The 27,623-nt window shown below is 45.7% G+C and overlaps 1 protein-coding gene and 1 long non-coding RNA gene across 2 annotated transcripts; both read left to right on the top strand.

The window, feature by feature from the left end:
* Nucleotides 1-89: 89 nt before the first annotated feature.
* LOC115118061 (NEDD4 family-interacting protein 1-like) lies at nt 90-27,623 on the top strand. Its single transcript, XM_029646595.2, has 8 exons — nt 90-268; nt 17,869-17,971; nt 18,219-18,358; nt 18,494-18,563; nt 18,857-18,981; nt 21,628-21,694; nt 21,792-21,900; nt 26,286-27,623. The coding sequence occupies exons 1-7, from the start codon at nt 233-235 to the stop codon at nt 21,896-21,898; spliced, it is 648 nt and encodes a 215-aa protein (XP_029502455.1). The 5' UTR covers nt 90-232; the 3' UTR covers nt 21,899-21,900; nt 26,286-27,623.
* LOC135571754 (uncharacterized) lies at nt 282-17,861 on the top strand. Its single transcript, XR_010463894.1, has 3 exons — nt 282-3,136; nt 7,819-8,132; nt 12,822-17,861. It is a non-coding gene; the product is annotated as an uncharacterized LOC135571754 (long non-coding RNA).

Genomic DNA, 27,623 nt, shown 5'->3' with positions numbered 1-27,623 from the left:
GGTGCTCTGATGATTTAGGCAAATCGTGAGATTGTAGCTGTTTTGGATAATCCTGACAGTTCCGCTGGGTCACATGACAGGGCAAGGGGCGGAGCAACACACCCGATTTGTGAGGAAGAGGAGATGGCGGAGCTGTGCTAGTTTCGAGGGTTAGTGTACAGTATCAATAGCATATACGGCTCACAGTTTGTCAAACAAGTCATTCTTTTCAAACACTCAACTTCCATCCAGGATGGCCGAGCAAATCAGCAACGTTAGATATCAGGAGGTACGTTTATTTTAAATTTTTATGACAACCCAATAAAATTAGCTAACGGCTAGCTAGCTAAACTAGCCAGGAGTGGAAAACGAAACGGTGACTGTTATGACTTCGGCCATGTTTACCAAACGTTATATCTCATTATGTCTTGAAAATGTAGCTTGATGGTTTGGGTAACAAGTTAATTTACTACCTCGTTTATGGTGGCTAACTAGCTATATTTAAAAAGGACGGGGCCACAGGCCCATTTGTTACATGTCCCACCCTCATAGGCCATTGCAAGGCTAATCCGTGGAATATGTTGTTGTTGCAGTGAATATAATCTAAATACGGGTAGGTATTTAGCTAACTAGTGAGCTAGCTAGTTAGCTACCACAAATCATAGTGACATTGAAGATTGCACAAGAACCCACTACTATCGCTAGCTAGTAGGTAGGCCTACATTAATTAATAGTTGTAGACCGCCAATCTGAGATTTAATACCAGAGAGGTATACCACAAGGCAGGATAAAGTAGCCAGTTTACTCGCCTAAATATAATGAAATAACTTCTTTTTTTTCTAGAAAACTTGAAATGGTCAAGGTCAAATTGATTGAACACACCCGAAAACACATCCAGTGTCTTCAGTATTTATTCCTCCTTTTCCACGTTGTGACAAAGAAATAGTTTTTTAATCCCACTTTTAACAGTCAATGTTGGTCAGTAATCTACACAAAATACTCTGTCAAAGTGGAAGAAAAATAAAACACATATTGATTATATAAATATAAAACCTCCTGAATCAATCAATACATGTTAGAATGACCTTTGGCAGTGATTACAGGTGTTACTCATTATGGGTAAATATATGACTTTTGCACACCTGGATTGTAAAGTATTTGAACACTAGTATTAAAATAAATATTTAAGCTCTAACAAATTGGTCATAGATCATTTCTTGGTGGCCATTTTCAAGTCTTGCCATAGATTTTCAACATGATTTAAGTAAACTGTAACTAGGCCACTCGGGAACATTTAATGTCATCATGGTAAGCAACTCCGGTGTATATTCGGCCTTGTGTTTTAGGTTATTGTCTTGCTGAAAGGGGAATTTGTCTCCCAGTGTCTGTCGGAAAGCAGATTGAACCAGATTTTCCTGGAGGATTTTGTCTGTCCTTGGTTCTATTCTGTTTATTTTGAGCATTAACGCCCTAGTCCTTGCCGACGACAAGGCTACCCATAACATGATGCAGCCTCCACCATTCTTGAAAAAATGAAAAGTGGTACTCAGTAATGTGTTGTTGGATTTTCCCCAAACTTAACGCTTTTTATTCAGGACATAAAGTTCATTACTTTGCCATTTTTGCCTACTTTCGTGCCTTATTGCAAACAGGATGCATGTTTTGGAATAAAAAAAATCTGTACAGGCTTCCTTATTTTGCTCTCATTTAAGTTAGTATTGTTGAGTAACAACAATGTTAACCAAAACACAGTTTTCTCCTATCACAGCAATTCAACTCTGTAACCATGAGCCTTCCTCTCCGGTAACTGAGTTAGGAAGGACGCCTGTATCTTTGTAGTGACTGGGTGTATTGACACACCATCCAAAGTGTAATTAATAACTTCACCATGCTCAAAGGGATATTCAAAATCTGTCTTTTTTTAAATGATTGTTTACCCATCTACCAATAGGTGCCCTTTGTGAGGCATTGGAAAATCTCCCTGGTTTTTGTGGTTGAATCTGTGTTTGAAATTCAATGCTCGACTGAGGGACCTTACAGATAATTGTATATGTGGGGTACAGAGATAGAGGTAGTTATTCACAAATCATGTTAAACACCATTATTGAACACAGTGAGGACATGCATCTTATTATGTGACTTGTTTAACCAATGCTTACTCCTGAACTTATTTAGGCTTGCTATAAGAAAGGGTTTGAATACTTATCGACTGAAGGCATTAAAGCTTTTCATTTTGAATTAATTTGGAAGAACAGAATTCCACTTTGACATCAAGGGGTATTGTGTGTCATTGGCCTACACACAATCTCAATTGAATCCATTTTAAATTTAGTCTGTAACACAACAACATGTCGAAAAAGTCAATGGCTGTGAATACTTTCTGAAAGCACTCTTATCTATATTTAACTTTCCTAATGAACCAGATAAATCTGTAGTTATTTCTGGTTGTTTATCAAAGTTAGCTGGCTAACTCATTGATATTTCTGGTTGTTTCTCAAAGTTAGCTGGCTAACTCATTGATCTTGCTTCGTAGGATACCCCGAGGGGTATCAAAGGTTCCTGTCATGTCACTGATGGGGTGTTGCCAGTCAATTTGTCTCACTAGGAAATAGATGAATGATTACATCAAATCAAATTTGATTGGTTACATGCAGATGTTATTGCGGGTGTAGCGAAATGCTTGTGCTTCTAGCTCCGACAGTGCAGTAATATCTAACAAAAATTCACAACATCTACCCAATACACTGTGGCAAAGAAGGGGGTCGAGTGATAAGTGGCAGATATGTGAGAGCAGAACTAATAAACGGGCTCTGCCCGATCACTAAAATGGCCACCCCTGTCAGAACTACAGATCACAAAATGGCCGACCGCCAAAACTACAAGTCCCAGAAGCAAGGGGAACCCTCAGAAGGTGGAGCCGACTCACAGATAAAGGGTCAAGAAAAACCAGGAAGAGGGAGAGAGAGTGCTGGAAGGAGCTATGAACAATAGAGAAAGAGACTATAGAGATTGGCTGGATTTACCGTGTATGAGCTGGATTGTTTTGGACTTACCTGTTGGCGTTTGGACCTGGACCTACCGAGAACCCGATTCGTGTACCGAACCCTGCTATCCTTGACCTCGCCTACGGCCTGGGTGGACCAGGACAAACACACAGGTACTGTCCTGTTCGAAAGAACTCTCATTCTTGGGTGATTTGGTGACAGTTTACCACTTAGTTTGTGACAAACGCTCCTAACCTTGAAGAGGTTTGCCACACGTGGTGGAGGATGCGGGCATGGACTAACATACCACTGGTTAGGTAGAAGAAAAAAATAAATAAATAAATGTTCAGTTAGCACTCCAAAGGGGAGTCAGGTTTTTTTTTGTTTTGGCTTTGTTTGGTTAGGACAGTTTTTCAGGAAAATGAGTATGGAGGGAGCCATACAGGCCCTGTTACAAGCGGCCGCCCAACAAGAGGCAACTAGAGCTCAACAAATAGTTCATCAGGATGCAATGCGAATGTATCAGGACACGTTACAGATCCAGCACCGCACCAACCAGCTGCTCACAGAAGAGCAAGAGAGAAACACCCGGAGTTAAGAGAAGGCCTAAAGGGGCTAGCGGACCAAATTGGGGCTCAATTACCAGCTGCAAATACCCAAAGGAGGGCCAATCATTTTCTTCAAAAATGACAGCGCAGGATGATGTGGAAGCATATCTTACCACCTTCGAAAGGACGGCAGAGAGGGAGAAGTGGCCGAAAGAAGAATGGGCAGGGCTTCTGGCACCATACCTGGCAGGGGACGCTCAAAAAGCGTATTTCGACCTGGAGTTGAAAGATGCACAGGATTACGATAAACTAAAGGGAGAGATCCTGACTAGACTGGGAGTGACTGATACCGTGAGGGCACACCGCTTCCACCAGTGGTCTTACCGACCGGGACAACCCCCATGAACACAGATGTTCGACTTGATTCACCTGGCACGGAAATGGTTGCGACCAGAGACCCGGTCATCCGCCGAGATTGTCGAGACCATCGTACTCAACCAGTTTCAGCGAGGTCTACCCCAAGAAGTGAGACGATGGGTTGGCCAGAACGAGGTACTTTCCGCCGACCATCTCGTGGGCCTGGTTGAACGGTATTGTACGGCAAGAACAGCTGAGCAGGCACAGGAGGAAAGATTCCCGTTCCCCAGGCATGGGCGAACCAGTGGACAGGGTAAGGCTGTCCCAACATTTAGAGGGGGAAGAGAGCAGCGTGGGGCCATGAGGAAAGAATCAGAATCAGGCCAAGACACTAAGGGAAAAACGGAAACCGGGACTGGGGGTCGAGGGGTCTCCCCGAACCCCTATTATCTGTTACAATTGTAATCAACCAGGACATATTGCAGCCTACTGCCCTATTAAAGAAGAGCCAATGCAATGTAACCTTGGTGAAAATGAAGATGATATACGGTATGCATGTCCTGTTGTAACCACTGTACTTGAAAGATCAAGAAACAAACATATGTGCAGGGTGAAGGTTGAAGGGAAAGAGGTTGAAGCACTGCTGGATTCCGGCAGTATGCTAACCCTGGTCGTTGCAGGCCTAGTGCCGAATCATAAACTGGATACAAGACAGGATATCAGTGTTACATGCATTCATGGGGATACCCGTCTGTACCCCACGGCCTTAGTGAGCATACAAACAGAGGACGGTCTGCTGGATTATGAGGTCGGCGTGGTCCCAAAGATGCCATATGATGTAATATTGGGTCGAGACTTTCCTAACTTTGCGAAGTTAGGCCACAAGAATGGCATATTTGAGAAGCCAACAACCCTGACCAAGCAGGAAGAAGCATGGGGCCTTCAACCAAAGCCAAGAAAAGAGGTCTCCCAGGGGACAACATCACAGGTGCTAGTAGGGAGGAGGAGGATGAAGTGGCAAACCTCGCTGATAACGAACAGCCCAGTACTAGTGGGGCTGGGGTCGATCTGAATCCAGAGGACGACGATCTAGAACCAGCAGACCTGGCAGGGTCCTTGACTAATTTTGGGACGGCCCAAAACCAGGATCCAACGCTGCAGCAAGCCAGAGCAGATGTGCAGGTCGTAGATGGTACTCCCATAAATGTTGGGATGATGCCTAATAGTTTTCCCCACTTCATCATGAAAAAGGGTTTGGTGTACAGAGTCTCGAAAATAGGGGTTGATGTGGTGGAACAGTTGTTGGTTCCCACTCGGTACCGGAGGACAGTACTGGATCTAGCTCATGGGCACATTCTGGGTGGACACCTTGGTATCGATAAAACCCGAGACCGGATTGTAAGGAGGTTTTACTGGCCAGGAATTCAAGCTGAAGTGGCTCGGCATTGTGGAGAGTGCCCGGAGTGCCAGTTAACAGCTCCCCACCAGCTTTTAGAAGCCCGTTAGTGCCACTCCCCATAATCGAAACGCCATTTGAGGATAGCGATGGATTTAGTGGGCCCACTACCCAAATCCGCCAGAGGGCACCAATACATTCTGGTCATTCTAGATTATGCCACTCGCTACCCAGAAGCCATTCCCCTTCGGACGATGACTTCCAAAAATATCGCAAAGGAATTAGTGCTCTTGTTCACCAGGGTAGGGGTTCCAAAGGAGATCCTTACCGACCAGGGGACCCCCTTTATGTCCCGCCTTATGGCGGACCTTGTAAACTGTGGCAGGTGAAACAGTTGAGGACATCGGTTTACCATCCTCAGACGGACGGGCTGGTTGAGAGATTCAACCGAACCCTGAAGTCAATGCTCAGGAAGGTAATCGATAAGGATGGGAAAAACTGGGATTGCATGTTGCCGTATCTGATGTTTGCCATTAGAGAGGTTCCTCAAGCCTCGCTGGGGTTTTCTCCCTTTGAGCTGGTATATGGGAGGCATCCCGGGGAATCTTAGACATCGCCCGGGAAACCTGGGAGCACCAATCCACCCCGTATACTAGTGTCATAGAGCACGTCACGGAAATGCAAGATAGGATAGCCACAGTCATGCCCATCGTCAGAGAGCACATGAGACAAACACAGGAACACCAGCGGCACACTTATAACCGGCAGGCTACCCTGAGGAATTTCAACCGGGAGATAAGGTGTTAGTGCTGATCCCCACGGTAGAGTGTAAACTACTAGCCACATGGAAAGGACCATATGAAGTACTGGAGAGAATAGGAGAGGTCAATTATCGGATCCGACAGCCAGGTCGACGGCCCCAGGAACAGATTTATCACATAAACCTGTTAAAAGCATGGAGAGAGAGAGAAACACTAATGGTCACATACCCCACACACATTCAGGAGACAGCCGAAGTAAATATTTCACCCACTCTATCCCCAGCGCAAGTACAGGAAGTAAAGACCCTGATCCAGAAAAACAGAGATGTGTTTTCAGAGGTACCTGGCCGAACTGAGGTTACGGCTCATGATATCGTTTCCCTACCAGGGAGAAAAGTGAGTATGAGGCCATACCGGGTACCCGAGGCTCGACGGGCCGCGATTAGAGCAGAGACTGAGAAAATGTTGACAGCTGGAGTGGTCGAAGAGTCACATAGTGAGTGGTCTAGCCCAATTGTGATGGTCTCCAAGCCCGATGGGTCTTTGCGGTTCTGTAACGACTTTCGGAAGGTAAATGAAATCTCGAAGTTTGATGCCTACCCCATGCCCCGAGTAGATGAACTACTGGAGAAAATCGGTCATGCTCGGTACATTACGACCCTTGATCTGACAAAAGGGTACTGGCAAATTCCTCTGACCCCCAGGGCCAAAGAAAAGACAGCCTTTGCAACACCTGACGGTTTGTTTCAATACACCGTCATGCCATTCGGCTTACACGGGGCCCCAGCCACCTTTCAACGGCTCATGGACAAAGTCCTAAAACCGCACAAAGCATACGCCGCAGCTTATTTAGATGACGTGGGGATCTACAGCCCAGATTGGGAATCCCACTTACCCCGGGTACAGGCAGTGTTAGACGCCCTTAGAAAGGCAGGGCTCACAGCAAACCCTGCCAAGTGTTATGTGGGGTTAGAGGAAACAGAGTACCTGGGATACACTGTGGGAAGAGGGTTAATCAAACCCCAACATAAGAAGGTGAAGGCAATTAGAGAATGGCCGAAACCAGTAAATAAGAAGCAGGTTCGAGCCTTCCTAGGGCTGACCGGTTACTACCGGAAGTTCATCCCAAGTTATGCCACAGTGGCCGCCCCACTTACCGACATGACTAGAGCCAGAGGGCCAAACATGGTCAAATGGGATGAAAGGGCCACCAAAGCATTTAGGACATTACAGGAGGCTCTCTGCTGTAATCCAGTGCTGGTGGTACCAGACTTTGAGAAAGAGTTTGTGGTTCAGACGGATGCCTCAGAGGTCGGCTTGGGAGCAGTGCTATCCCAAGAGGTAGAAGGGTGGAACACCCCATCCTGTTTTTAAGCAGGAAGCTGGAACCACGGGAAACCAACTACTCAGTCGTTGAGAAAGAGGCGCTGGCAGTAAAGTGGGCTCTAGAAAGCCTGAAGTACTACCTGCTGGGGCGCCACTTCACCCTCATCAGTGACCATGCCCCACTCACCTGGATGCATAGGGCTAAAGAGAAGAACGCTTGGGTGATGCGGTGGTTTTTGAGTCTCCAACCGTTTCATTTTGACTTGAAACACAGAGCAGGGAAGGAAATGGGAAACGCGGATGGGTTATCCCGCATGCATGCATATTTTGCTGCGGTAGCCCGACCTAGGTCGGATCTAGGGGAGAGATATGTGGCAAAGAAGGGGTCGAGTGATAAGTGGCAGATATGTGAGAGCAGAACTAATAAACGGGCTCAGCCCGATCACTAAAATGGCCACCCCTGTCAGAACTACAGATCACAAAATGGCCGACCGCCAAAACTACAAGTCCCAGAAGCAAGGGGAACCCTCAGAAGGTGGAGCCGACTCACAGATAAAGGGTCAAGAAAAACCAGGAAGAGGGAGAGAGAGTGCTGGAAGGAGCTATGAACAATAGAGAAAGAGACTATAGAGATTGGCTGGATTTACCGTGTATGAGCTGGATTGTTTTGGACTTACCTGTTGGCGTTTGGACCTGGACCTACCGAGAACCCGATTCGTGTACCGAACCCTGCTATCCTTGACCTCGCCTACGGCCTGGGTGGACCAGGACAAACACACAGGTACTGTCCTGTTCGAAAGAACTCTCATTCTTGGGTGATTTGGTGACAGTTTACCACTTAGTTTGTGACAAACGCTCCTAACCTTGAAGAGGTTTGCCACACGTGGTGGAGGATGCGGGTATGGACTAACATACCACTGGTTAGGTAGAAGAAAAAAATAAATAAATAAATGTTCAGTTAGCACTCCAAAGGGGAGTCAGGTTTTTTTTTTTGTTTTGGCTTTGTTTGGTTAGGACAGTTTTTCAGGAAAATGAGTATGGAGGGAGCCATACAGGCCCTGTTACAAGCGGCGGCCGCCCAACAAGAGGCAACTAGAGCTCAACAAATAGTTCATCAGGATGCAATGCGAATGTATCAGGACACGTTACAGATCCAGCACCGCACCAACCAGCTGCTCACAGAAGAGCAAGAGAGAAACACCCGGGAGTTAAGAGAAGGCCTAAAGGGGCTAGCGGACCAAATTGGGGCTCAATTACCAGCTGCAAATACCCAAAGGAGGGCCAATCATTTTCTTCAAAAAATGACAGCGCAGGATGATGTGGAAGCATATCTTACCACCTTCGAAAGGACGGCAGAGAGGGAGAAGTGGCCGAAGAAGAATGGGCAGGGCTTCTGGCACCATACCTGGCAGGGGACGCTCAAAAGCGTATTTCGACCTGGAGTTGAAAGATGCACAGGATTACGATAAACTAAAGGGAGAGATCCTGACTAGACTGGGAGTGACTGATACCGTGAGGGCACACCGCTTCCACCAGTGGTCTTACCGACCGGGACAACCCCCATGAACACAGATGTTCGACTTGATTCACCTGGCACGGAAATGGTTGCGACCAGAGACCCGGTCATCCGCCGAGATTGTCGAGACCATCGTACTCAACCAGTTTCAGCGAGGTCTACCCCAAGAAGTGAGACGATGGGTTGGCCAGAACGAGGTACTTTCCGCCCGACCATCTCGTGGGCCTGGTTGAACGGTATTGTACGGCAAGAACAGCTGAGCAGGCACAGGAGGAAAGATTCCCGTTCCCCAGGCATGGGCGAACCAGTGGACAGGGTAAGGCTGTCCCAACATTTAGAGGGGAAGAGAGCAGCGTGGGGCCATGAGGAAAGAATCAGAATCAGGCCAAGACACTAAGGGAAAAAACGGAAACCGGGACTGGGGGTCGGGGGTCTCCCCCGAACCCCTATTATCTGTTACAATTGTAATCAACCAGGACATATTGCAGCCTACTGCCCTATTAAAGAAGAGCCAATGCAATGTAACCTTGGTGAAAATGAAGATGATATACGGTATGCATGTCCTGTTGTAACCACTGTACTTGAAAGATCAAGAAACAAACATATGTGCAGGGTGAAGGTTGAAGGGAAAGAGGTTGAAGCACTGCTGGATTCCGGCAGTATGCTAACCCTGGTCGTTGCAGGCCTAGTGCCGAATCATAAACTGGATACAAGACAGGATATCAGTGTTACATGCATTCATGGGGATACCCGTCTGTACCCCACGGCCTTAGTGAGCATACAAACAGAGGACGGTCTGCTGGATTATGAGGTCGGCGTGGTCCCAAAGATGCCATATGATGTAATATTGGGTCGAGACTTTCCTAACTTTGCGAAGTTAGGCCACAAGAATGGCATATTTGAGAAGCCAACAACCCTGACCAAGCAGGAAGAAGCATGGGGCCTTCAACCAAAGCCAAGAAAAGAGGTCTCCCAGGGGACAACATCACAGGTGCTAGTAGGGGAGGAGGAGGATGAAGTGGCAAACCTCGCTGATAACGAACAGCCCAGTACTAGTGGGGCTGGGGTCGATCTGAATCCAGAGGACGACGATCTAGAACCAGCAGACCTGGCAGGGTCCTTGACTAATTTTGGGACGGCCCAAAACCAGGATCCAACGCTGCAGCAAGCCAGAGCAGATGTGCAGGTCGTAGATGGTACTCCCATAAATGTTGGGATGATGCCTAATAGTTTTCCCCACTTCATCATGAAAAAGGGTTTGGTGTACAGAGTCTCGAAAATAGGGGTTGATGTGGTGGAACAGTTGTTGGTTCCCACTCGGTACCGGAGGACAGTACTGGATCTAGCTCATGGGCACATTCTGGGTGGACACCTTGGTATCGATAAAACCCGAGACCGGATTGTAAGGAGGTTTTACTGGCCAGGAATTCAAGCTGAAGTGGCTCGGCATTGTGGAGAGTGCCCGAGTGCCAGTTAACAGCTCCCCGACCAGCTTTTAGAAGCCCGTTAGTGCCACTCCCCATAATCGAAACGCCATTTGAGGATAGCGATGGATTTAGTGGGCCCACTACCCAAATCCGCCAGAGGGCACCAATACATTCTGGTCATTCTAGATTATGCCACTCGCTACCCAGAAGCCATTCCCCTTCGGACGATGACTTCCAAAAATATCGCAAAGGAATTAGTGCTCTTGTTCACCAGGGTAGGGGTTCCAAAGGAGATCCTTACCGACCAGGGGACCCCTTTATGTCCCGCCTTATGGCGGACCTTTGTAAACTGTGGCAGGTGAAACAGTTGAGGACATCGGTTTACCATCCTCAGACGGACGGGCTGGTTGAGAGATTCAACCGAACCCTGAAGTCAATGCTCAGGAAGGTAATCGATAAGGATGGGAAAAACTGGGATTGCATGTTGCCGTATCTGATGTTTGCCATTAGAGAGGTTCCTCAAGCCTCGCTGGGGTTTTCTCCCTTTGAGCTGGTATATGGGAGGCATCCCGGGGAATCTTAGACATCGCCCGGGAAACCTGGGAGCACCAATCCACCCCGTATACTAGTGTCATAGAGCACGTCACGGAAATGCAAGATAGGATAGCCACAGTCATGCCCATCGTCAGAGAGCACATGAGACAAACACAGGAACACCAGCGGCACACTTATAACCGGCAGGCTACCCTGAGGGAATTTCAACCGGGAGATAAGGTGTTAGTGCTGATCCCCACGGTAGAGTGTAAACTACTAGCCACATGGAAAGGACCATATGAAGTACTGGAGAGAATAGGAGAGGTCAATTATCGGATCCGACAGCCAGGTCGACGGCCCCAGGAACAGATTTATCACATAAACCTGTTAAAAGCATGGAGAGAGAGAGAAACACTAATGGTCACATACCCCACACACATTCAGGAGACAGCCGAAGTAAATATTTCACCCACTCTGTCCCCAGCGCAAGTACAGGAAGTAAAGACCCTGATCCAGAAAAACAGAGATGTGTTTTCAGAGGTACCTGGCCGAACTGAGGTTACGGCTCATGATATCGTTCCCTACCAGGGAGAAAAGTGAGTATGAGGCCATACCGGGTACCCGAGGCTCGACGGGCCGCGATTAGAGCAGAGACTGAGAAAATGTTGACAGCTGGAGTGGTCGAAGAGTCACATAGTGAGTGGTCTAGCCCAATTGTGATGGTCTCCAAGCCCGATGGGTCTTTGCGGTTCTGTAACGACTTTCGGAAGGTAAATGAAATCTCGAAGTTTGATGCCTACCCCATGCCCCGAGTAGATGAACTACTGGAGAAAATCGGTCATGCTCGGTACATTACGACCCTTGATCTGACAAAAGGGTACTGGCAAATTCCTCTGACCCCCAGGGCCAAAGAAAAGACAGCCTTTGCAACACCTGACGGTTTGTTTCAATACACCGTCATGCCATTCGGCTTACACGGGCCCCAGCCACCTTTCAACGGCTCATGGACAAAGTCCTAAAACCGCACAAAGCATACGCCGCAGCTTATTTAGATGACGTGGGGATCTACAGCCCAGATTGGGAATCCCACTTACCCGGGTACAGGCAGTGTTAGACGCCCTTAGAAAGGCAGGGCTCACAGCAAACCCTGCCAAGTGTTATGTGGGGTTAGAGGAAACAGAGTACCTGGGATACACTGTGGGAAGAGGGTTAATCAAACCCCAACATAAGAAGGTGAAGGCAATTAGAGAATGGCCGAAACCAGTAAATAAGAAGCAGGTTCGAGCCTTCCTAGGGCTGACCGGTTACTACCGGAAGTTCATCCCAAGTTATGCCACAGTGGCCGCCCCACTTACCGACATGACTAGAGCCAGAGGGCCAAACATGGTCAAATGGGATGAAAGGGCCACCAAAGCATTTAGGACATTACAGGAGGCTCTCTGCTGTAATCCAGTGCTGGTGGTACCAGACTTTGAGAAAGAGTTTGTGGTTCAGACGGATGCCTCAGAGGTCGGCTTGGGAGCAGTGCTATCCCAAGAGGTAGAAGGGTGGAACACCCCATCCTGTTTTTAAGCAGGAAGCTGGAACCACGGGAAACCAACTACTCAGTCGTTGAGAAAGAGGCGCTGGCAGTAAAGTGGGCTCTAGAAAGCCTGAAGTACTACCTGCTGGGGCGCCACTTCACCCTCATCAGTGACCATGCCCCACTCACCTGGATGCATAGGGCTAAAGAGAAGAACGCTTGGGTGATGCGGTGGTTTTTGAGTCTCCAACCGTTTCATTTTGACTTGAAACACAGAGCAGGGAAGGAAATGGGAAACGCGGATGGGTTATCCCGCATGCATGCATATTTTGCTGCGGTAGCCCGACCTAGGTCGGATCTAGGGGGAGAGATATGTGGCAAAGAAGGGGGTCGAGTGATAAGTGGCAGATATGTGAGAGCAGAACTAATAAACGGGCTCAGCCCGATCACTAAAATGGCCACCCCTGTCAGAACTACAGATCACAAAATGGCCGACCGCCAAAACTACAAGTCCCAGAAGCAAGGGGAACCCTCAGAAGGTGGAGCCGACTCACAGATAAAGGGTCAAGAAAAACCAGGAAGAGGGAGAGAGAGTGCTGGAAGGAGCTATGAACAATAGAGAAAGAGACTATAGAGATTGGCTGGATTTACCGTGTATGAGCTGGATTGTTTTGGACTTACCTGTTGGCGTTTGGACCTGGACCTACCGAGAACCCGATTCGTGTACCGAACCCTGCTATCCTTGACCTCGCCTACGGCCTGGGTGGACCAGGACAAACACACAGGTACTGTCCTGTTCGAAAGAACTCTCATTCTTGGGTGATTTGGTGACAGTTTACCACTTAGTTTGTGACAAACGCTCCTAACCTTGAAGAGGTTTGCCACAACACACACTAGAGGTTGACCGATTAATCGTAATGGCCGATTAATTGGGGCCGATTTCAAGTTTTCAATAACAATTGGATCCGTATTTTTGGACACCGATTCGGTCGATTTATAATAATAAAAAACTTTATTTAACTAGGCAAGTCAGTTAAGAACACATTCTTATTTTCAATGACTGCCTAGGAACGGTGGGTTAACTGCCTTGTTCAGGGGCAGAACGACAGATTTTTACCTTGTCAGCTCAGGGATTCAATCTTGCAACCTTACAGTTAACTAGTCCAACGCTCTAACCACCTGATCACGTTGCACTCCACGAGGAGCCTGCCTGTTATGCGAATGCAGTAAGCCAAGGTAAGTTGCTAGCTAGCATTAAACTTATCTTCTAAAAAACAATCAATCATAATCAATAGTTAACTACACATGGTTGACGATATTACTAGTTTATCTAGCGTGTCCTGCGTTGCATATAATCGATGCGGTGCGCATTCGTGAAAAAGGACTGTTGTTGCTCCAATGTGTACCTAACCATAAACATCAATGCCTTTCTTAAAATCAATACACAGAAGTATATATTTTTTAACCTACATATTTAGCTAAAAGAAATCCAGGTTAGCAGGCAATATTAACCAGGTGAAATTGTGTCACTTCTCTTGCGTTCATTGCACGCAGATTCAGGGTATATGCAACAGTTTGGGCTGCCTAATTTGCCAGAATTTTACGTAATTATGACATAACATTGAAGGTTGTGCAATGTAACAGGAATAACCACCAGCTTTCATATGTTCTGAGCAAGGAACTGAAACGTTAGCTTTCTTACATTGCACATATTGCACTTTTACTTTCTTCTCCAACACTTTGTTTTTGCATTATTTAAACCAAATTGAACATGTTTCATTATTTATTTGAGGCAAAATTGATTTTATTGATATATTATATTAAGTTACATGAAGTGTTCATTCACTATTGTTGTAATTGTCATTACATTTAAAAAATCGGCATCTGCTTTTTTTTGGTCCAACAATAATCGGTATCGGCGTTGAAAAATCATAATCGGTCGATATCTAACACACACATCCAAGGAATGGAATTAAGAATATCTAAATATATGGACGAGCAATGTCAGAGCGGCATAGACTAAGATACAGTAGAATAGTATAGAATACAGCGGCATAGACTAAGATAGAGTATATGCAGTTGAAGTCGGAAGTTTACATACACCTTAGCCAAATACATTTAAACTGTTTTTCACAATTCCTGACATTTAATCCTAGTAAAAATTCCCTGTCTTAGGTCACTTAGGATCACCACTTTATTTTAAGATTGTGACTTGTCAGAATAATAGTAGAGAGTGATTTATTTAAGCTTTTATTTCTTTCACTGGGAACCACGTTCCCAGTGGGTCAGAAGTTTACATACACTCAATTAGTATTTGGTAGCATTGCCTTAAATTGTTTAACTTGGGTCAAATGTTTTGGGTAGCCTTCCACAAGCTTCCCACAATAAGTTTGGTCCATTCCTCCTGACAGAGCTGGTGTAACTGAGTCAGGTTTGTAGGCCTCCTTGCACGCACACACTTTTCCAGTTCTGCCCACACATTTTCTATAGGATTGAGGTCAGGGCCTTGTGATGGCCACTCCAATACCTTGACTTTGTTGTCCTTAAGCCATTTTGCCACAACTTTGGGGTCATTGTCCATTTGGAAGACCCATTTGCGACCAAGCTTTAACTTCCTGACTGATGCCTTGAGATGTTTCAATATATCCACATAATTTTCCAGCCTCATGATGCCATCTATTTTGTGAAGTTCACCAGCCCCTCCTGCAGCAAAGCACCCCACAACATGATGCTGCCACCCCCGTGCTTCACGGTTGGGATGGTGGTCTTCGGCTTGAAAGCATCCCCTTTTTCATTCCAAACATAACGATGGTCGTTATGGCCAAACAGTTCTATTTTTGTTTCATCAGACCAAAAGACATTTCTCCAAAAAGTATGATCTTTGTCCCCATGTGCAGTTGCAATCCGTAGTCTAGCTTTTTATGGCGGTTTTGGAGCAGTGGCTTCTTCCTTGCTGAGCAGCCTTTCAGGTTATGTCGATATAGGACTCGTTTTTACTGTGGATATAGATACTTTTGTACCTGTTTCCTCCAGCATCTTCACAAGGTCCTTTGCTGCTGTAATGGGATTGATTTGCACTTTTCGCACTAAAGTACGTTCATCTCTAGGAGACAGAACGCGTCTCCTTTCTGAGCGGTATGACGGCTGCGTGGTCCCATGGTGTTTATACTTGCGTACTATTGTTTGTACAGATGAACGTGGACCTTCAGGCATTTGGAAATTGCTCCCAAGGATGAACCAGACTTTTTTTCTGTGGTCTTGGTTGATTTCTTTTTATTTTCCCATGATGTCAAGCAAAGAGGCACTGAGTTTGAAGGTAGGCCTTGAAATACATCCACAGGTACACCTCCAATTGACTCAAATTATGTCAATTAGCCTATTGGAAGCTTCTAAAGCTATGACATAATTTTCTGGAATTTTCCAAGCTGTATAAAGGCCCAGTCAACTTAGTGTATGTAAACTTCTGACCCACTGGAATTGTGATACAGTTAATTTTAAGTGAAATAATCTGTCTCTAAACAATTGTTGGAAAATTGACTTGTCATTCACAAAGTAGATGTCCTAACCAACTTGCCAAAACTATAGTTTGTTGACAAGAAATTTGTGGAGTGGTTGAAAAACCACCAGCCTAAGTGTATGTAAACTTCTGAGTTCAACTGTACATATGAGATGAGTAATGCAAAATATGTAAACATTATTAAAGTGGCTAGTGTTCCATTTCTTAGTGGCCAGTGATTTCAAGTTTCTGTATATAGGCTGCAGCCTCTCTAATGTGCTCGTGATGGCTATTTAACATTCTGTAGGTCTTGAGATAGAAGCTGTTTTTCAGTCTCTCAGTCCCCGCTTTGATGCACCTGTACTGACCTCGCCTTCTGGATGATAGCGTGGTGAACAGGCATTGGCTCGGGTGGTTATTGTCCTTGATGATCTTTTTGGCCTTCCTGTGACATCGGGTGGTGTAGGTGTCCTGGAGGGCAGGTGGTTTGCCCCCGGTGATGCGTTGGGCAGACAGCACCACCCTCTGGAGAGCCTTATGGTTGAGGGCGGTGCAGTTGCCGTACCAGGCGGTGATACGGTCAGACAGGATGCTCTCGATTGTGAATCTGTAAAAGTTTGACGGTTTTAGGTGCCAAGCCAAGTTTTTTTTTCAGCATCTTGAGGTGTGGGTGGACCATTTTAGTTTGTCAGTGATGTGTATGCTGAGGAACTTGAAACTTTCCACCTTCTCAACTGTGGTCCTGTCGATGTGGATAGGGGGTGCTCCCTCTGCTGTTTCCTGAAGTCAGGGTCATTTCTTTTGTTTTGTTGATATTGAGTGTGATGTTATTTTCCTGGCACCACACTCCCAGGGCCCTCAACTCCTCCCTGAAGGCTGTCTCGTCATTGTCGGTAATCAGGCCTACTACTGTTGTGGCGTTTGCTAACTTGATGATTGAGTTGGAGCCGTGCTGTCCACGCAGTCATGGGTAAACAGGGAGTACAGGAGGGGGCCATGCACGCACCCTTGTGGGGCCCCAGTGTTGAAGATCAGCGAAGTGCCGGTGTTGTTTTCTACCTTCACCACCCGTGGCCCGTCAGGAAGTCCAGGACCCAGTTGAACAGGGCAGGGTTCAGACCCAGGGCCTCAAGCTCAATGATGAGCTTGGAGGGTACTTGATGTTGAATGCTGAGCTAATGTCAATTAACAGCATTACATAGGTATTCCTCTTGCCCAGATGGGTTAGTGCAGTGTGATGGCATCGTCTGTGGCTCTATTGGGGCGGTATGCAAATTTGAAGTGGGTCTAGGGTGGCCGGTAAGGTAGAGGTGCTATGATCCTTGACTAGTCTCTCAATGCACTTCATGATGACAGAAGTGAGTGCTACGGTGCGATAGTCATTTAGTTCAGTTACCTTTGCTTTCTTGGGTACATGAACAATGGTGGCCATCTTGAAGCAAGTGGGGACAGCAGAATGTGATATAGAGAGATTCAATATGTCCGCAAACACACCAGCCAGCCGCCTGGGCCGGCAGCCTTGCAAGGGTTAACACGCTTAAATGTCTTACTCACGTCGGCTACGGAGGAGAGCCCACAGTCCTTGGTAGCGGGCCGGGTCGGTGGCACTGTGTTATCCCCAAAGCAGGTGAAGGTGTTTAGTTTGTCTGGAAGCAAGACGTCGGTGTCCGCAACGTGGCTGGTTTTCCCTTTGTAGTCCGTGATTGTCCGTAGACCCTGCCCACATACGTCTTGTGTCTGAGCCGTTGAATTGCGACTCCACTTTGTCTCTGTACTGAAGTTTTGCCTGTTTGATTGCCTTGTGGAGGGAATAACTACACTGTTTGTATTCTGCTATATTTCCAATCAAATTGCCATGGTTACCACATTAATTCATTTTTTTGGGTATAAGCACAGAAGCAGCTAGCTAAATTACTCTCAGCATTGGTCAGACATAATAGTTGCACAGCAGCATCATCCCACTGACTGTGTGTGTGTGTGTGTGTGTGTGTGTGTGTGTGTGTTGCTCTCCAATTCCTGCAGCTGTTGAATGAGGAGGAGCCAGCAGCAGCCCAGCCCCCCCAGGAGGAAGCAGCTGTCCTGGATGCCCCTCCCCCCTACAGCAGCATCTCCGCTGCCAACGCAGGTAATTGTCCTCTGTACATCCATAGCACTACACACAATAACTGGCAAAATATTGACTAATCTCATAAGACAATGGGAGTGGAAGACCATTGCAGATGCAAGTCAGGAATAGGATTTTGTTCTCGGGTTACTCTAGTGCTCAAAAGAAAAGGCTACGGTACGAGCTCTCCACCTTCACCTTGCTACTAGCCATCACTAATGTGCTGTGTCATGTTTTAGTTTTCTGCACCTTTCCATTTCCCTTCCAGCGTTCTTCGACTACAAGGAGGATGCAGGCAGGTTCCCCAACCCCCCGTCCTACAACGTGGCTACCACACTGCCCTCCTATGATGAAGCAGAGAGGACCAAAGCGGAGACCGGCGTCCCTCTCGTCCCTGGCAGGGTCGTGGTATGTCTGTCCTCCTTTCACAGTGATATTCATTGAGCTATTTTTCATTGAGAGCCTACATCCTCAATAAACATGTTTGGACCATCATCATTTGAAGATGTCTGACAAACATACATTTCCTATTTCTCCTTTCAGGAGGATGAGTTTGACGATGCTGACCAGCTGCGGATAGGGAATGATGGCATCTTCATGCTCACCTTCTTCAGTAAGTCTTCTCTCTGTTTCCTGTACAGTGTAGGGATTGTTATGGGTGGACAATGCCTGTCTGCATCTCATGGGTACACTAAACAAATCAACTAAATAAGTCAAGCCAGGAACTTGTCCAACCGGTTCATAAGGAGGAAGCTTGTGATTTTAGAAAAGCTGTTGTATAATCTTCCACAAAGCATCATGGTCTATGTGTGGTGAACAGCACATAATGTTAACTGATGTGCAACTTCCTCATTAGTGGTCTATGATTGATTGGTTAATTGATTGATTGTCCTCTCTTCTCTCCAGTGGCATTCCTGTTCAACTGGATCGGTTTCTTCCTGTCCTTCTGTCTGACCACTTCTGCAGCCGGCCGCTACGGCGCCATCTCTGGGTTTGGCCTGTCTCTCATCAAATGGGTTCTCATAGTCCGGGTAAGATCAACACACGGGGGGTGGGTATACAGAAGATGGGCCTATTTGGTAAAATACCAAGTCCATATTATGGCAAAAACAGAGCAAAGAGAAACGACAATCCATCATTACTTTAAGACATGAAGGTCAGTCAATCCGTAAAATTTGTGCAGTCACAAAAACCATCAAGCGCTATGATGAAACTGGGTCTCTTTAGGACCGCCACAGGAATGGAAGACCCAGAGTAACCTCTGCTGCAGAGGATAAGTTCATTAGAGTTAGCAGCCTCAGAAATTGAGAGTTCAGTTAACAGACATATCTCAACATCAACTGTTCAGAGGAGACTGCGTGAATCAGGCCTTCATGGTTGAATTGCTGCAGAGAAACTACTACTAAAGGACACCAATAATAAAAAGAGACTTGCTTGGGCCAAGAAACACAAGCAATGGACATTATACCGGTGGAAATCTGTCCTTTGGTCTGATGAGTCCAAATTTGAGATGTTTGGTTCCAACCGCCATGTCTTTGTCAGACACCGAGTAGGTGAACGAATGCTCTCTGCAGGTGTTGTTCCCACCGTGAAGCTTGGAGGAGGAGGTGTGATGGTGTCGGGGTGCTTTGCTGGTGACACTGCCAGTGATCTATTTATAATTCAAGGCACACTTAACCAGCATGGCTACCACAGCATTCTGCAGCGATACACCTCCCATCTGGTTTGCTCTTAGTGGGATTATAATTTGTTTTTCAACAGGACAATGACCCAACACACCTCCAGGCTGTGTAAGGGCTATTTTACCAAGACGGAGACTGATGGAGTGCTGCATCAGATGACCTCTCCTCCACAATCACCCAATCTCAACCCAATTGAGATGGTTTGGTATGTGTTGGACTGCAGAGTGAAGGAAAAGCAGCCAAGTGCTCAGCATGTGGGAACTCCAAGACTGTTGGAAAAGCATTCCAGGTGAAGCTGGTTGAGAGTACCAAGAGTGTGCAAAGCTGTCAAGGCAAAAGGGTGGATACTTTGAAGAATCTAAATCTAAAAAATATTTAGATTTTTAAAATAATTTTTGGTTATTAAATGATTCCATAGTTTTGACGTCTTCAATATTATTCTACAATGTAGAAAATGGTTAATCAAATATATGAAAAACCCTTGAATGAGCAGGTGTGCCCAAACTTTTGACTGGTATTACATATATATCTTACCACCACTCCCCTAATTGGAGTAAACTACTGGACAACAACACTTAGGCTTCTACTTCCAGCTTCTACATACTATATACAGTGCATTTGGAAAGTATTCAGACCCCTTCCCTTTTTCCACATTTTGTTACGTTACAGACTTATTCTAAAATAGATTTAAAAAATATTGTTGAGGCACAGATCTGGAGAAGGGTACCAAAAAATGTCTGCAACATTGGTCCCCTAGAACACAGTGGCCTCCATCATTCTTAAATTAAAGAAGTTTGGTACCACCAAGACTCTTCCTACAGCTGGCCAATCTGAGCAATCAGGGGAGAAGGGCCTTGGTCAGGGAGGTGACCAGGAACCCCATGGTCACTGACAGAGTTTGTCTGTGGAGATCGGAGAACCTTCCAGAAGGACAGTCATCTCTGCAGCACTTCACCAATCTGGCCTTTATGGTAGAGTTGTCAAACTGAAGCCACTCCTCAGTAAAAGGCACATGACAGCCCACTTGGAGTTTACCAAAAGGCACCTAAAGGACTCTGACCATGAGAAACAAAATTGAACTCTATGGCTGGAATGCCAAGTGTCACGTCTGGAGGAACCCTGGCACCATCTCTACGGTGAAGCATGGTGGTGGCAACATCATGCTGTGGGGATGTTTTTCGGTGGCAGAGACTGGGAGACTAGTCAGGATCGAGTGAAAGATGAGCGGAGCAATGTACAGAGATCCTTGATGAAAACCTGCTCCAGAGCGGTCAGGACCTTAGACTGGAGTCTCCAAATACAGGTGTGCCAAGCTTGTAGTGTCATACCCAAGAAGACTTGAGGCTGTAATCGCTGCCAAAGGTGCTTCAACATAGTACTGAATAAAGGGTCTGAATACTTATGCAAATGTGATGTTTCTGATTTTTTAAAATTTTAATTATGCATTTGCAAAAATGTTTAAACTGGTTTTGCTGTGGTATTGCGTGTAGATTTATGGGGGGAGGGAGCTATTGAATACATTTTAAAATAAGTAATGTACCAAAATGTGGAAGAATTCAAGGGTTCTGAGTACTTTCGGTTTGTTTTCAGTTCCATCAACCCCATCTATCTCTGAAGAACAAGTTCTAATTAATTAAAGCTCATTTTTCTAATATTATTATTATCGATTTGACTATTGACTTTTCAGATCACCCAGTAGTGCTATCTGCAGATTTAGCTCCAGGTAAACGTGGCAGTTCTTCAGCCATTCCTGAACCTGTGACCCCCCACAGAAAAACAGCTTACATATGGACAAGTACCAAAATAATTGATTTAATGATTCTGTCTCTTCACAGCTACATCGACAGAGCTGGGATGGTTGTATCCCCCGTGTATATAATTCTCACTGTGCTGCGGTGCATTCGGGCTTTTGTTCCTGCACTAAATGCTTTGGAATGCTACTGTGTGTACGACTGGTCCTCCTAATGCTGTTTTATTGTCTTTTGAACATTTCAGTTTTCCACCTACTTCCCCGGCTACTTTGATGGCCAGTACTGGTTGTGGTGGGTGTTCCTGGCTTTGGGTAAGTGGAGCGTGCGTCTGAGCTCTTATTTGAATGATTTAATGTGTATGAAATGTGATCATGGAACGGATGCGGTTGTCTTTTTGTGACTCTCCAGGCTTCATGCTGTTCGTCAGAGGGTTCGTCAACTACTCCCGGGTTCGCAAAATGGCCGACCCTACTTACGCCACACTGCCCCGAACGAGAGTCCTGTTCATCTACTGAAGGTAAAGGGCCCTAATTCACACAGCATTCCTGTGTTACAGCAGAATACGACCTTATCAAATCATAAGCCTGGTCCTTTTTATTAATAAATCAAATAAATAGTACTGGTAATCTACCAAATCATATTGATTCTCTTCACTCACTAGTTTCCTTCCAATGTAGTCTGCCGACTCGGTACCGGTACCCCCTGCATATAGCCTGCACACTGACTCGGTACCGGTACCCCCTGTATATAGTCTCCACATTGTCTCTGTACTGGTACCCCCCTGTATATAGCCTCCACATTGACTCGGTACCGGTACCCCCTGTATATAGCCTCCACATTGACTCTGTACCGGTACCCCCCTGTATATAGCCTCCACACTGACTCGGTACCGGTACCCCCCTGTATATAGCCTCCACACTGACTCGGTACCGGTACCCCCTGTATATAGCCTCCACATTGACTCTGTACCGGTACCCCCCTGTATATAGCCTCCACACTGACTCGTTACCGGTACCCCCTGTATATAGCCTCCACATGGACTCTGTACCGGTACCCCCCTGTATATAGCCTCCACACTGACTCGGTACCCGCTGTATATAGCCTCCACACTGACTCGGTACCCGCTGTATATAGCCTCCACACTGACTCGGTACCCGCTGTATATAGCCTCCACACTGACTCGGTACCCGCTGTATATAGCCTCCACACTGACTCGGTACCCCCTGTATATAGCCTCCACACTGACTCGGTACCCCCTGTATATAGCCTCCACACTGACTCGGTACCCCCTGTATATAGCCTCCACACTGACTCGGTACCCCTGTATATAGCCTCCACACTGACTCGGTACCCCCTGTATATAGCCTCCACACTGACTCGGTACCCCCTGTATATAGCCTCCACACTGACTCGGTACCCCCTGTATATAGCCTCCACACTGACTCGGTACCCCTGTATATAGCCTCCACACTGACTCGGTACCCCCTGTATATAGCCTCCACACTGACTCGGTACCCCCTGTATATAGCCTCCACACTGACTCGGTACCCCCTGTATATAGCCTCCACACTGACTCGGTACCCCCTGTATATAGCCTCCACACTGACTCGGTACCCCTGTATATAGCCTCCACACTGACTCGGTACCCCCTGTATATAGCCTCCACACTGACTCGGTACCCCCTGTATATAGCCTCCACACTGACTCGGTACCCCCTGTATATAGCCTCCACACTGACTCGGTACCCGCTGTATATAGCCTCCACACTGACTCGGTACCCCCTGTATATAGCCTCCACACTGACTCGGTACCCCTGTATATAGCCTCCACACTGACTCGGTACCCCCTGTATATAGCCTCCACACTGACTCGGTACCCCCTGTATATAGCCTCCACACTGACTCGGTACCCCTGTATATAGCCTCCACACTGACTCGGTACCCCCTGTATATAGCCTCCACACTGACTCGGTACCCCCTGTATATAGCCTCCACACTGACTCGGTACCCCCTGTATATAGCCTCCACACTGACTCGGTACCCCCTGTATATAGCCTCCACACTGACTCGGTACCCCCTGTATATAGCCTCCACACTGACTCGGTACCCCCTGTATATAGCCTCCACACTGACTCGGTACCCCCTGTATATAGCCTCCACACTGACTCGGTACCCCCTGTATATAGCCTCCACACTGACTCGGTACCCCCTGTATATAGCCTCCACACTGACTCGGTACCCCCTGTATATAGCCTCCACACTGACTCGGTACCCCCTGTATATAGCCTCCACACTGACTCGGTACCCCCTGTATATAGCCTCCACACTGACTCGGTACCCCCTGTATATAGCCTCCACACTGACTCGGTACCCCTGTATATAGCCTCCACACTGACTCGGTACCCCCTGTATATAGCCTCCACACTGACTCGGTACCCCCTGTATATAGCCTCCACACTGACTCGGTACCCCCTGTATATAGCCTCCACACTGACTCGGTACCCCCTGTATATAGCCTCCACACTGACTCGGTACCCCCTGTATATAGCCTCCACACTGACTCGGTACCCCCTGTATATAGCCTCCACACTGACTCGGTACCCCCTGTATATAGCCTCCACACTGACTCGGTACCCCCTGTATATAGCCTCCACACTGACTCGGTACCCCTGTATATAGCCTCCACACTGACTCGGTACCCCCTGTATATAGCCTCCACACTGACTCGGTACCCCCTGTATATAGCCTCCACACTGACTCGGTACCCCTGTATATAGCCTCCACACTGACTCGGTACCCCCTGTATATAGCCTCCACACTGACTCGGTACCCCCTGTATATAGCCTCCACACTGACTCGGTACCCCTGTATATAGCCTCCACACTGACTCGGTACCCCCTGTATATAGCCTCCACACTGACTCGGTACCCCCTGTATATAGCCTCCACACTGACTCGGTACCCCCTGTATATAGCCTCCACACTGACTCGGTACCCCCTGTATATAGCCTCCACACTGACTCGGTACCCCCTGTATATAGCCTCCACACTGACTCGGTACCCCCTGTATATAGCCTCCACACTGACTCGGTACCCCCTGTATATAGCCTCCACACTGACTCGGTACCCCCTGTATATAGCCTCCACACTGACTCGGTACCCCTGTATATAGCCTCCACACTGACTCGGTACCCCCTGTATATAGCCTCCACACTGACTCGGTACCCCCTGTATATAGCCTCCACACTGACTCGGTACCCCCTGTATATAGCCTCCACACTGACTCGGTACCCCCTGTATATAGCCTCCACACTGACTCGGTACCCCCTGTATATAGCCTCCACACTGACTCGGTACCCCCTGTATATAGCCTCCACACTGACTCGGTACCCCCTGTATATAGCCTCCACACTGACTCGGTACCCCCTGTATATAGCCTCCACACTGACTCGGTACCCCCTGTATATAGCCTCCACACTGACTCGGTACCCCCTGTATATAGCCTCGTTATTGTTATTTTATTGCTACTTTTTAAATATTTTTTTTTACTTTTAGTTTATTTGGAAAATATTTTCCTAACTCTTTCTTGAACTGCATTGTTAGTTAAGAGCTTGTAAGTAAGCATTTCGCGGTAAGGTCTACTTGTTTGGCGCATGTGACAAATAAATGTTGATTTGATTTACATGTAAATATACCATAAACAAAATGTTTATATGTTCAGAACTGTTGTGAAATAACACTGTTGCAAATATAAATCAAACTGGATGGACATCAGAAATAGAGGAAGGACTAAAAACAAACAAAATATAACTATTGTAAAATAGACTGTGTCTGTAAAATGTATAAACCTAAGTGTTTATTAGTTTACTCCAATTGGGGGATCGGAGGAAGGGTTTGCGGGGAATAATAATAAAGGTATATATGTATGTCTATATAGGTATGTGTATGTATATACTGTGTGCCTATATAGGTATGTGTATACTGTGTGCCTATATAGGTATGTGTATACTGTGTGCCTATATAGGTATGTATATACTGTGTGCCTATATAGGTATGTGTATACTGTGTGCCTATATAGGTATGTGTATACTGTGTGCCTATATAGGTATGTATATACTGTGTGCCTATATAGGTATGTGTATGTATATACTGTGTGCCTATATAGGTATGTGTATGTATATACTGTGTGCCTATATAGGTATGTATATACTGTGTGCCTATATAGGTATGTGTATGTATATACTGTATGTCTATATAGGTATGTATATACTGTATGTCTATATAGGTATGTGTATGTATATACTGTGTGCCTATATAGGTATGTGTATACTGTGTGCCTATATAGGTATGTATATACTGTGTGCCTATATAGGTATGTGTATGTATATACTGTGTGCCTATATAGGTATGTGTATGTATATACTGTGTGCCTATATAGGTATGTGTATGTATATACTGTGTGCCTATATAGGTATGTATATACTGTGTGCCTATATAGGTATGTGTATGTATATACTGTATGTCTATATAGGTATGTGTATGTATATACTGTGTGCCTATATAGGTATGTATATACTGTGTGCCTATATAGGTATGTATATACTGTGTGCCTATATAGGTATGTATATACTGTATGTCTATATAGGTATGTGTATGTATATACTGTGTGCCTATATAGGTATGTATATATAGGTATGTATATATATATATATTTACCCCAAAAATATGTGGGGGATTGGAAATGATGCAGACAATTACATTGATGGAACCAATATTCTTTCCGCAATATTTAGCTGATCCATATATATATATATCATAAACAAACATGGTCCATAGTAAACCACCCTTCCTCCTACAGAGATACTGATCTCCGTTAACGTTTCTCCTGTTTACTTTTCACACAGCTGAATAAACACAACGCCACAGGATCTGGATAAAGAATCCTGGATGTTTGGAAAGAAACATACCCGACAAAAAGCAACAAAACTGCAGAAGTCTAAAACCAAACTACTCAAAACACCCATCACGAAGCGGCAGGATGAGAGAAAAAAAACCTTGATGAAGACGACTCTTATAACGTTCAGGAATTAAATACGTCAGTTTTATTATTCTATTTGAAAACTTCATAAATGGATTATGGGTAGTCATTTTAACTATGTATTCATTAGTGGCGAATGTTAAGTGCTATTTTACATTTTTTCAGTCTGTAATGTATGGGTAATGCCTTAGATCGTTTGATGGTAGTGTACTAGCATGCATCTGCCCCTCAAGCCAATTGGGATCAGTCTTATTTCAGTAACACTTTATTCAAAGCCCGCCGTTATAATGCACAATAACTTGGTCATAAAGACCCTTTTTATGTTTTGTTATTAGTTCATAGTAATCATGAGATCAACTAGTTGAAGATGGGGGAAAAAATTGTCACACAGGGCATTACAATTTGAACATGTTTTACACATGCTTATAGCAAGTAATAATACACAGTACCTTTTGGCTCCATATGAGGCGTTGCCCTAATTTCTAGACAATAGAGAGCAGAGTTCTTTGCTAAATTGAGTCAACATGAATAATTCCTATAAGACAGAATCCTACCTTTTTTATATATGCTCGCACACATACCTCGAACGTAAAGTATCGTATGTGCAGATCTGAAGGTTAGAAGTGTTGTACAAGTCATGCAGTTGTTTTGTTTTAGTTTAGAGAACGAACACATTCGGTATGGAAACTAACTATGATGCTATCGGAGAATTTGAGCAGCTGCACTTTTACAAACAGCACTAAAACCCCAAGGAGTTTCTTCTAGTGAAACCTGGACATATCATCCACACAAACAACTATACATGACCAAAGGGTAGTTATTGAGTGAGTATAAGGCGTTCATAAGGGTGATATGGCAATTTTATAATCTAATAATAATTAGATTTAGGAAGAAGACAAGAAATTATACTCGTTGATCTTTCTCTTTTAGGCAATTGTTGGCATATTGTTAACTAAATTCTCTCAAACCTGCTCTTAACGACCCCCCTCGTATGCCAGTCAGTCTGCTTTAAACCAGCTGTTTAGATTTCTTGCTTAGCCCCTATGTGGAATGGTACAGCTAAGATCCTAACCCAGTACTGGTTCACACACATCTCTATTTGTGTGAACTAGTAGTACAGCTGCATCCTGGGGATTTTATTGTTATGAGATGTTATAAATTGTAAAAAGCTTCATGTCTAATAAATGTGACTTTTTAAAAGTGA

This window comes from Oncorhynchus nerka, linkage group LG5 (genome assembly GCF_034236695.1).
Source record: "Oncorhynchus nerka isolate Pitt River linkage group LG5, Oner_Uvic_2.0, whole genome shotgun sequence".
Classification (NCBI taxonomy): Eukaryota; Metazoa; Chordata; class Actinopteri; order Salmoniformes; family Salmonidae; genus Oncorhynchus; species Oncorhynchus nerka.
Note: the sequence above shows the minus strand (reverse complement) of the source record. Positions and strands in the feature narration are given on the sequence as shown.

What these genes read in the sequence shown, in the direction of transcription:
- LOC115118061 (XM_029646595.2), top strand. Translation starts at nt 233, where the DNA reads ATGGCCGAGCAAATCAGCAACGTTAGATATCAGGAG. An exon ending in CATCTCCGCTGCCAACGCAG is followed by an intron (nt 17,972 to 18,218) that starts GTAATTGTCCTC and finishes TTTCCCTTCCAG; the next exon opens with CGTTCTTCGACTACAAGGAG. An exon ending in GTGGGTGTTCCTGGCTTTGG is followed by an intron (nt 21,695 to 21,791) that starts GTAAGTGGAGCG and finishes GTGACTCTCCAG; the next exon opens with GCTTCATGCTGTTCGTCAGA.